Source organism: Limanda limanda, chromosome 21 (genome assembly GCF_963576545.1).
Source record: "Limanda limanda chromosome 21, fLimLim1.1, whole genome shotgun sequence".
Classification (NCBI taxonomy): Eukaryota; Metazoa; Chordata; class Actinopteri; order Pleuronectiformes; family Pleuronectidae; genus Limanda; species Limanda limanda.
Window position 1 is genome coordinate 9,865,499 of NC_083656.1, and position 12,320 is coordinate 9,877,818.

Sequence of the window (12,320 nt, forward strand, 5' to 3'; positions counted from 1 at the left end):
CTCCAAAACATGGGATGCAGCAACAGGGTAGGCAGCATTGGTTCAACAAAGACAAATAAAGATGAGCCGATTGAAAAAGACAGTGGAGACCAGGGATGTCCCCCCCCCCCCGATGACTTTTATTAACCACCTGCAGCTCTGAGAAATGATTCTTGGTATTTCACTGCAGCTCAGGGTAACTGGCTATCTTCATTGAGCAGGAAGGAAGTGGACACAGAGCACATGAGCTCTAATTCTGTGGCCTGCGAGACCGTCTTAAGAACATCTCTCATGGTCGGGTGTGTTTTACCACGTGGGGATAAATATATAAAGGGGAAATAGACACATGTCTGGGTGGGGAAATTCATTTTTGTTTCATAATATCAAACAAGTGTGATATGGAGATAAGATGAAGCGCTGCGTGCTATTTGTCTGGTGTTTGTCTTTATTTCAGTCTGAGTGAGAGACAAAAAAAAGTATAAAAAACAACAAAAACGTCATGCAACATAGTGAAAGTCCATCTTATGCATTATATGCAGACATTCTTACACTGTGTTTACTAATTAGTGCAACTACCGTGACTAATATATCAAAATATTATCTATACATTGTCCAAATCTCCATTCAATCTGGGTTTTTGTGTAAGTATTGCAAGTATAAGATACTTTGGATGACAGAACAAAAAACGCAATCAAATAATGATTTCAATCAATCGATCAAGCTGTCAACTAACCAATCAAGACTCCATATTTAGATCACTTTTTATACAAAAAATGTTAGACAAAGTGCTTTGTAGAACAAAAGTCATTCAAACGTCAACACATGTTTGTTTAATTTGAAATGAGGAAACACTGAAGGCAGGTGAACAAGCAAGGATGGAAAAAAACCTAAGAATTGTAAGGAAAAGTTAATGAAAAAATAATAAAAGTGAATTATAATAATACTAATTAATAAAAAAAAGAATGAAATAATACTTAAAATAATAAGATAAAGATAATTAAGTAAATACAGTCTATAATGTATTTATATATATAAATAAATAAATAAATAAATAGCTAGATAAAAAAGTTAGGTATTGAGTTTGCTTTATAAATATACACATTGTGCACATTATATATTTTTTGATTTAAAAGTAATTGCACCTTAAAAATGTAAAATAAATATATATATGAAGTAGTGAAGAAGAGTTTATCGTGTATGAATGTGACGCCTCAGTTTACACTTCATTATACTTTAATGTGATTATAGCAGTAAATTGATGGTGTATATTAATGGAAACTTAAGTTGATTACCATCATAAAACTTTTTTATAAGTTGTGTAGTTTCCTCTCAGTGTGTTTGTGTATGTGTGTGTGTGTGTGTGAGGCTGAATAAAAAAACTTGCGTCCCCTTCCTCCCCCTCGCGGAGCGTCCTGTCACTGGAGGAAAATGGCTGCCCGGGGTTGCTCCTCCAAGCCCAGAGAAAAGTGAGGAAAAGAGAGAGCGAGGGACAGGGTGGACATTTTAAAGCGGCCAGGGGGGACACGTCTGGACCTTCGGCTCGCGGGGGACTCGCAGGAAGCCTCGACGCGGAGGATGTCTCGCTGGGTGCCCACGAAGAGGGAGAAGTACGGTGTCGGTACGTGAGAGAAAAAGTTCCACGCTCCATCGTTAGCTCGTAGCTCCGAGGCGGAACAAGTTTGGGAAGAAGCTGCTGCTGCTGTTGTTGTTGGAGGAGAAGAAGAGTGAATGTGGAGTGGAACATGGCGGGGACTCTTCCTCATGGAGCCGAGGGAGAGTTTATCTGCAACGTGGCTCGTTTGCATGAAACACAAATCAGGGAATGTCAGTCTTTTGTGAGGAAGAGGAGTGAGTGTGTGTGTGAGTCAGTGTGTGAGTGTGTGTGTGCTTCCTGTGTTCCGAGGCCTCCGCTGCGAACTGTGACTCGGGAGGGTTTCACTTTTTCCCGCTGTTGTTTGGGAAAAGTTGTTTGTTGTTGTTTGGGACTTAGTTGTTGTGACTTCCTCACAGCGGTTTGGAACCAGGCGTCCTCACCTGAGAGGGCCGCGTCCCGTTTCGCTCCCACCCTCCCTCCGGAGACAATCCATCAAGACTCACACGCTTCACATTAAGAGCATCTGTAGCTGCAAGAACTTTGTTATTGGAATAATGTAAACAGAGGGCTGCTTAATGTAGCCCAGCATTATATAACTAACGATTCTGATAATTACCACGATAAGTGTTGTTATTTATTTTATGTTAAACCCTAACATACTGCTAATATATCATAATAACTGTCCCTACTGAATTTGAACTACAGATCTGAGTAGATTGTATTTAAAGAGCCTATCTGACATTAATTAATGGATGATTGATCCTTAATTAATGTTTCAGAGAGCAGGGAGAGTGTGTTTCTTCAGTTTTTACACCACTTGTGGGAGAAAAACATCTAACATTCAATAATCATGTTCTGTCTTACATACGACATGAAAACCTAACAGCCACAAGGATTCTAAATATATTGGATTGGAAGTGAGAATGACTGTTGAGGATTTATTATATAACCATTTTAACCCGCCTGCAACTTGATGTGGAAGTGAGGACCAGCTGACTTAGCGGTCCCCCCCCTCAGAGTCCTCTTCATCAGAGGGGCTGGAGTCTTCCTCCTCCGAATCACTATGTTCTTCCTCATCTTTGGATATCAGATCTAGAGCTTCTTGTATAGTTTGTCTTTCTGCCATAAGCTCAGTCACTGAAATGGCAGCTCACTTACCTTTTATTTTCTTATGACCCCCCCCCTAACCCCTCTTGTGATCTCAGTTAGTTCAGTTTGTAACACTGCTTGTGCGTGCAGGTGCAGATCTCGTGTCCGTGTCCCCTCTGACCTCTGTATGACTTCTGTTTCTTATGTGCACCATATATGAAGATTCCTTTGCTGTTTCACTCTTTCACTGTTGAGAGAATTCCCCATGACCACTCAAAGACCCGCAGGTGCCTGTCTCTGCCTGTCAACATTTTGCTCATCATCAACTGCTCGGTTCTGTTCAGCTGGTGATGTTGCACAACCCATGTTTTCTAGAATAATAAGGTAGCACTTTCACAACAACACGTTGTTGTTTTTGATGTGTGTAATGTGCACCGCCACATGTGTACTCCCCTTTTATCTCCGTCCATTAGAGAGACGGAGGGCTTGTGCAGGATGCTGTTTGTGACTGATGGATGAATTCAGCAGGTTTTTTACCAAAGCTTCGATCAGAGCACCTCAGGCTGCAGCTTCCAAATGAGCTCTGTTGTTTTCAGCTCAGCCCGGTCCAGGCAATATGAGCTGGTGGTTCCTTTGTGGCTCTTCAGCAGATATGGTTTGCTGGTATTCATATTAGTGAGTGTGTGTGTGTGTGTGTGTGCATGTGTGCTGCACAGTATTATGATACTAATGATGCCTGGCGATTCACTCAAATATCCATGAGAGATTGAAAGTCAAGGTTCTTCAAAAAAATCTTGTAGAAAAAAATGCTCGTGGGAATCCCTGAATACAAGAGTGGATGAGTCGTTAGTAGATAGAGAGGTAGCTGCCACATCACTGCTGCTGGAGCTCACATCCGTGGCACTGTTAATACTTCATGCGTTGACCAAGTCGCACTAATGAGCTCTCTGTGAGACCTCTTGTTCTGCCAGCGCTCGCTCTGGACCGATTTCTGTTCCAGCAAAAACTTTTGTCATATAATTTACGACTCTCATAATGGTCCCCTGGCTGTATTAGTGAATATAGGGAAACCATCTCCTGTAGTCTATTCACGGCAGTGTTAATAATAAATGCTGCTGTCCTCTTACAGTCACGGTAATAAGACTGAACGGTGATGTTTTTTTGTCGTCTCTTTGCTGTTGCTCCTGTGTAGTTCAGTAGCTCTTACGTGACAGTGGAGGACCTCGCTGATCAGGATCAGACAGGATATTTCAGTTATTTGTTGTTATTTCAAACAATCAATCAATCAAGTTTTATTTGTATAGCCCACATTCACAAATCACAATTCGTCTCATAGGGCTTTAACATGGTGTGACATCCTCTGTCCTTAACCCTCAACAAGAGGAAGGAAAAACTACTAAAAACCTTTTTAACAGGTAAAAATATGTAGAAACCTCAGAGAGAGCCACATGTGAGGGATCCCTCTCCCAGGACGGACAGAAGTGCAATAGATGTCAAGTGTAAGAAAACATCATCAGGATTAAAGTTTTTAGCAGCATCGATGAGGGTAAACATTTTTCAATACTATGTGTGAAGCAGTCCTGCTGCTAGTTGAGCTTGGTAACATATTAATAGTCATAAATCAATGCGGTGACATAAAATTGCATAATCAGGATTAGGGCTGTAATTTAAGATTCTTTTAATAATTTGGATTGTTTTTCAGATGTGTTAGTCAGTTGAAAGTCTTTACTGATGTACATTGGTCAATGGAAACTAAAATCATCAACCCATTGAGGGCTGGATTCAAAACCACACTGAAAATCAATGTAAAAAATTGAAATCACAGGCGGATCTAACCTGGATAAAGAGAAAGCACTTGTCCGTGGCAACCAGATGCAAAACCATTCCCCTTTTTGGGGACTGTACTGCAGTATAAGATATAAAGGGTGTACTCAAAAAAACTACAATGTTTATTTTGGAACCTACTTTTTAAGTCTCTTGTGATCTTCGGTATCCCCTCCAAGACAACAAACTTTTTCACATTGTTACTGAGGATGTCTGTCACCATGAGGCATTAGCTCCACTTCCTGCGCCAAACAATGACTTCAGTTCTCCTGGTATGTTCAGAATGCCTCCTATCAGCCTGGGCTTAACTCGGCTGATGTGCTAAATTGACTGAATACATCTACATTCATGAGGCAATCACATCCACAAAAAACAAACTGTTTTACAAATTTTAAATGGAAGTCGAGATGTTTAGGCCCCGGAGCCTGACTTTATTCTTTGACCCATTCTGGCATGGAACAGTAGGAGGGAGGAAATTAGTCAAAGAAATGCTAAAATCATATCACTCATGACCTTAAGCCATCTCTTTTCTTGTCAAATACCAGCCGGCCTGGCACAAACTAAAGGGATCAGGACTGTGAAAGCCGGGTTATTCTTGTGGCATCTCAAAAACGATTTAACGGGGCCTCAGGGAGATGTTTTTTTTTTTTTATCTGTCTCCCGGTCCTGTGAGGAAGTCACCAGAGACACTTTTGGATGCTCATTTCAAGTGTTGTCTCATTAATTCAGTTCCATTGAGATACTGGTGTTCCTTGAGAGAGTCTTCAGAGGGTTGCGGTTCTAGAAGGCAAACCAGGAAACACGAAGCAACAGGATTATTTACTGGATCCACACATTGCTGTGCTGCGCAAATTTTCCTTTGAGAGCCTGTGGCTTCATGAGAAATGTTTTCCATCCCTTGATGACACCCTGTGCAATCTTGCCTAAAGAAATCTCACATAATACTAGCTCACAAAATAGAAAATACTATGATTGTGCACAATTCATTTGGATAATGTTAACTTTTTTTAACTGCAGCTCACAGTTGCAGGTTGGGCTAACTAGGAAATAACTTCCTGTTGGTCAGATCTCAGACTGGCAGCATATCTAAGGAGACAGTTGAACGGCCACCCTGTACGCCCTGGCTTTAAACGTTTGTCACTCTGTGGCCATGAGATCCTATTTCTAAACCTGTGTGTGGCAGGACATCAGGACTGACAACCCCAGACTGCTCTCATTTGGAGCAGGTTAGCGGTGAGTGACACATTGGGAGCAGAAAATACAGTCGCAGTCGCTCCGTCTCTTCACTGAGGCCACAAGTAATTTGTGAAGCCCCCGCCCTGCACCCGAGAAAACCATCTCCTACTCACAAGTGCAGAACGCTAACAAATATGGTTGCAATTAAAACACAGTCTCGGTTACCACATAAATTCTAACCATGTGTTTTAAATTCACCAGCTCGTATTTTACCCTTCTCCTAAACTGTTAAAACTGTCTGGTGGGAAATACGGTCGAGTGAAATTTGAGTCGTTCCTTCTTAACCGCTCATGGATTACATTTTTAGTTTTCATTGTGTTTCTTTCGGAAAACGCCTTGTCTCAGGTTTGTTTCGAAAAACGATGAAAAGGAAAGTTTTAGAACAAGGCACCCGATTCTTGGAAGTAGATGCTGTTGAGTAACAACATTTTTGGTCTGTGTTATCGCCATAGATATAAATCTAATATAATGTTCATATAAATTGTGCATTTGTTTTCTCGCACATCCTCCTTTTGGTTGGGTGACCAATTCAAATATTTGCACTTGAACCCTAACCTGTTATTATTTGGTAGCCGCAACAAACTTTATTTACTTTTCATTGTCTTACTCATTAGACACCGTCGCATCATCTGAAACAAAAGTTTGCCTGTCATCCTCCTCCTCGGACCTTCTGGAGGTCGGTACGACTTTGCTATTCTTCATTTTGAAAGGGAATTATATATTAACTATGGGCTGCGCTGCTTGGTGAGGCAATTCTAATAGTACAGCTCCCAGTGGCTTGCTGTGCGATGGTGGCTAAGACAAATGACAGCTGGCCTATTTAATCAGTCCATAGCTAAGTGGTTCCACACTGCTCCTTCTTGGCTCGCCATGGAAGTTGGAACACGTCTAGGTCTTGTTTTAAATGTTGCTGTCGTCTAAGTGTTTTTTGGGAGGTGGACTGAAGCGTTTGTTAACAAGTTCACCTTGTGTGTACAGTACATAAGGTGAAATGTAAGATTTGTTTATCTTGACTGCAAATTGTAGTGCAGTTCAACAAGTATCTGTAACCGTGATTTCAACACACAACATGGAGCCGGTTCAATGACAAGGAGGAAGCACTTAAAGCTATAAATCAGAAATTATTCAGCATCCTGTGAAATTACCACTTGTACCATCTTGTTTTGTTCTCATTTATGGCCTCTGCTGTTTGTCGTTATGGTGTTGCCTCTGAAGAGTATTGCTTCCATTCAGGGTTCTTAGCATACAAACAGCTGTTTAAGTACGTTGTACAGGTGATTGTTTAAATGCACTGGTATTGGATAGGAACACAATATTGGCCGATATGCAAAGTCCAGGTTGCGGATTTAGTAACGGAAGTGAAAAATGGTATCGGAACATCTCTATCAAAGACCAAACGTTGACTTTTATCGAGTAAATTTGTTCCATATCACTGGCAGGACATCAAAGAAACACATCTCACTTGCCACAGTGAAAAAATGACAAGAGTCATCGCTGCTCAGTTCCTCTAAATACAGTCGGTGTCTCCGTAGTGACAGGAGACAGTGACACAGTTTGACATGACATCGCATTCTTGGAGTGAAAGGTGACGCATGGAGGCACGAGTGGGTCGGGACCTCCACAGGAAATACAATGAACTGTGATGTCCCTTCTTGGCAGTTTGTCAAAGAAAATGGGACATGAAGTAGAAAGGACAAACACAAACACACACACACACGCACACACACACACAAACACCTTGGTTGACGATGTATGATGAGGCTGTATGTGTGTGTGTGTGTGTGTGTGACTGATGTGGGTCGCCCCCATTGCTCGCCTGCCCAGGCAGACGGTCTTCAGCTCGCTCAGTATTGATTGTGGACACAGCAGCTTGGGCTTTGTCTGAAAGGTGTCCTGCTGTGCCGCTTATGCTAGTTTGACAGATGGCTAATGGTGTGTAGCATCTCAATGTGAATCAAAGGTCACTGATGTAGACATATTACTACATAATTTAGATGGTAAAAGTATTGCACTTGTCTTTAAACCATCAGTTTTTTGTATTGTCTATTAAGGAATTGTATGTGCGCCCAGGTCGCTCCACCCTATGTTTTACAGCTTTGACGGCAGACAACTTTACTTTAGCTCAGTGGATCACTAGATTTCAGGATGGGGGAAAATATCGTAGTTTGCTTAAGAGCTTATCAGTAATGTAAACTGAACCTTTCAGGTTAAGAACACTACACCTGTATCCGCAGACTCAATTCATCCATTAAACACAAAACATTGTGTAGTTTAGCCGCCGGACTGACACATTTTATTCATTTAAAATGCGACTGTTGTCAAATTGGTCATTAAAGTGTTCCAGCAACGCCATTGAATTTATTGTTGAGCTCATTGCAATCACTGTCACTGTCCTCTAACTCATTTGTATTTATGCAAGTTGTGCACAGGGACATTGCATACTGATGCAACACAGAAATTAGAGTAAGTGAGGGAATACAAATAATGTAATGAATGTAATAATAATAATGAAATGATTTGAGTGTGTGTTGGTACCTTTTTTTAAACATTTGCCGCACATTAGCGAATTGTGAAATGCAATTTTCTTACCGTTTCACCTCCTACTTGTGATTTTAATATCGGATAACGGCCTCATCAATAGTCACATAATGTGAAGTAATGACTGATGATTACCAATTAGAGTTAATTACACACAGTATTTCTAAAAGTTTAATATTTTATTCTTCATTTTTGATGATTGCATAAGTTGTACAAGTTATCCACTTGTATTTTCCAAAACTGGTAGAATTACCGACATATGCAATGCAGTGCTAATCCAAACATGATTTCCTCCTTATTGATCACTATCTGTCCTTTATTTGGTTGCAAGGTATCAATATGTTTTTAAATGCGACTTGTTCTTTTAAGACATTGCTTTCTTTAGATCACTGGAGTGGAGACACAAGCTAAAGACAGCATAATTGCTTTGTGGACACAAAGTTTAATGAAAGAATTGACAGTGCAGACAAGGCTGCCAACTGACTCTGTATTGAGCTTTCTTAACAGCCCTCTAGCTGGCTGCTTTGGCCGAGGCTTTATTCGTGCTCTGTAGTGATGAGCTTGCAGCTGAGCCGAGGCAGTGCCAGGCTGCTCGTGGGTGAGCTCACACTGGATGACCTGTCTAACAGCGCGGGTCAAGCATGGGCCAAAAGAACCCGACTCGCCTCTCAAGAACCTCAGAAGACAGAATCTAGCTATACGTAGTTGGCAGGTTTTACTTGAGGTGTATGCATAGCTTCACAGAGCCAATGGCATCAACATGCAAGCTGGTATTAAGTCTCATGAGCTGGAGCTCTTTCTCCACTCAACATATTTACTTTTGCCTAAGCAAACTTCCCCAGAGTTATGTTCTCCAGTCATTATACCGTATTGTTTGTTTAGTCTTTAAATCTGAAATGATTTGATTCACAGCTGGCAGAAAACATTAGAGCTCAACATCTCCGAAGCTCTTCAGGTTACAAACATGTCAGCATTAATATCCGCTGCAGTCCATATTAACGTTGGGTTTTTCATCTGTAAATGTCTCATGGGTCTCTTGTAATGGAGGTGTCAGTCATTGCAGATGGGCTTGGTATTGCCACGTGCAGCTAGAGACTGCCTTTCAGGAGCCTGGCATTTGATGAAATGACCGTTTGTTGTGTGTATGTGTGTGCGTGTGTGTGCGGGCCTAAATACTTGATAAAGTCAGAGCCTTGCAGCTCCGATGCTGGTGGGCCCTGGAGGCAGTTTTGAATTTCTGTGAGTGGCAGCTCTACTCTGTGATCGACCTTTAGTGATTGAGATGAAGTTGTCTCACCACTGTAGCTGACTCCCAGGCCTCCTGTTCTTAACAATGAAGACAGAGATTGTGGAGACATGAAATAAATTTTCATTTGGCCTTTATATTTTTATACCCAAACCTTAACCATTTCTCCAAATGTCTGTAATCTCAGGGTTGTTATCCTACTTTTATCTAACTTTGACCGCAGGTGTTATCCCTCCATCATGACTGGGCCAAAGTGACACGTGTGGGTTGAAGACATGGACTGTAAATTAAGATGGACAACCAGTTTCCAATTCCTCCCACTATCCAGATATGAAGCCAATACATCCTGGTTACAAACGCTTTCATTTTGCACAAATGGGTCGGGGTATCACCGTGATTATGAAGGCGTGTGTCGCAGTTTCAGTGCTGGTTTCAGAATTGTTACACCCACAGTTTAAGGTGATTCGAAAAGAAACCGTGTGGGTCTCGAACCATACAACTTGAAAATTATTATTTAATTATGCAAAAAATGTATTTGAAATCTTAAATTTTGTGTATTGTGCATTTTATTCTCGATGTGGACCATGATACGGGCCCAAATATATAACAATTAATGGTTGCACATGCACAAATTTGATCAGCCGAGCTGCGCAGTCATGCTTTTTGTACAAGTCAGAAGTGCAAGTTAAAAATACCTTTACTGTTATTGCATCAACGCTTGACAGTCATTCGTGAAACCACAAGTTCTCACTCTGAGCAGTCATGTAACCTGTTGAGATGCTGAAAGTAAACAAAACAATAATGATCGGAAACAAGGCAACAGAGACACCCGTCCTAAAAATACACTATCCGATGCTTTGGTTTTGCTGCAAAATGTAAATGGTTTCAGAGAGCTGTTGCATCACCTGTGCAATGCAATCAAGTTAATAAATTAAACCAATTGATGGGGTTAATTCAGGTGTAAATATAATGAATATTCTGATCGCATGTCTTTCTTCTTTAAAGCTTTTGCAGATTTACAGTAGATCAAATGATTACGCTGTTACTTTATGGATTCCTGGTCCTTTTGTGATTCTAAGAAGACTCCCCTGCAAATTGATCTCTGTCATTTCATGGTTAGGTTCATGCTGCTTTGCTTTGGGAATGCAATATAGCCAAGGTCTACTTATTTAAAAGGCAATTCAAGAGGCCAAGTAAAGATGTTGTCAGTGGCTGGCACAGTGCACATTTCAAAAAGTATATATATTTTTTGCAATCTCGGGGATAAGTGCAGAGTGGTGGTTCATTTCAACAGTTGGTGGTGTTAAGGCCAAATGAAGGGTTTTTTCCTCTGGATGATTAAACCAAGTTCAGTGGAAGTTATCTGTCTTCATCTGTTCCAGCAATTTCACAGAAAAGTTCAGAGGTGTGCATGATGTGAAGTAGAGCAGATATACTTTACTCATAAGAAACTCTCTGGATACAAGTGTTTCTGTTGCACTCTCTGCTGTATCTGCTCATTTATCAGTTGTCTTATGAACACTGAAGAATGCCTCTGACCTTTTTTTTAAACTGTTTGACAGTTTCATGTTGATGGTGTGTGACTACAGGCCAACCTTCTCTACCTTTTTTATTACTGATCCACATGATCTCTTTTGTGGGACTTTTCAGAGCACTGACACCATATTGCTCTCATCACTGACAGTGGGACGTCTGCTTCATGTTTAGAGACTAGAATTGATACGTGCCCCAAGGCCGAACAGTCCCTTCATGAAACCACATTTACATTCACTAGATCCGGGTTTTATTTGGATCAGCACCAAATTACACACACTTGTAGATATCAGTCCCAAGAAAATCCCTATGGGCTCCTCCTTGACCTTTTAATATGTCCTTCCACCAAGTTCTGTGGTTATCCCTCCCGTAAACATAACCTTCTTTAAATGTTGAAATGAAATGTCCTCTCTTGATGTATACAACATCCTTTTAAAGGATTTTGTAGAAATTCATCCTGTAGTTTCTGCCTAATCCCGCTAACTAACAGACAAACACATGGCAGAGGTAATCTCAGCATGAAGAACATGTCCCCTGGGTTTGTATTGTTGCATACGTTTGTTTTGCTCTACGTGCACTATGAGGTGCTGCACCTGATGGAGGTCAAGTGCTTCATCATCATCAGTGAAGTCACATGTTTAATTAAGGGCCATCAAGGAGTAAACTTGCTCGAGTCAATTGCAGAGTTTCTTCAAATATTTGAAGCTAATTATACACTCATTAGCATTCGTATCACAAGTGATGTAACACGGGGTCGGGAATAATTAGCTACTTTTCCACATGCTGTGTATTGGTGTATTGACAGAAGAAAAACACAACCCTGTGACCTGTTGAATAATAGATGCAAGCACTTCTATCACTGGGGCTGAAATTGGAGTAAAAGGTCAATCCCGTCCTTACCCGAGTCTTGAATATTATTTTCAAGATTACTTTTGAATTATTCGCCTGCCGGATCGATGAGTCATAGATGGAAAGTGTGTCACGAGGCCCTCATTCATTCCATGAGCTGAATGTGCAGAGTGCAGACAGGTTTTCTCTGCAGAGCCAGTGGAGATGCTCATGCACCACCACCACCACAAAAAAAAAACTAAAAAAAGAAACCACACCAGAGACCCCCGTGTGTGAGGAGGTCTCTGTGAACAGCTTTGCTCGGTGCTGTGTAATAAGCTGGGTTCTGCCCTCTCTCCCTGTTGTATTTGGAAGATGATTTTCAATTAAAGGAATAACTTGGCTCCTCAGTGCCAATGGAAGCAGAGTTATCCGCCTGCGTCAGATTGCACC

The 12,320-nt window shown here is 41.1% G+C and overlaps 1 protein-coding gene across 1 annotated transcript in view; it reads left to right on the top strand.

Moving 5' to 3' along the window:
- The first annotated feature begins 1,410 nt into the window (after window positions 1-1,410).
- The window catches only part of dock1 (dedicator of cytokinesis 1), a 172,994-nt gene continuing 162,084 nt past the window's right edge, over window positions 1,411-12,320 (top strand). Inside the window, exon 1 of the mRNA XM_061094579.1 lies at window positions 1,411-1,597. Within this exon, the coding sequence (XP_060950562.1) occupies window positions 1,555-1,597 (43 nt within the window). The 5' untranslated portion in view covers window positions 1,411-1,554. The remainder of the gene's footprint in view (window positions 1,598-12,320) is intronic.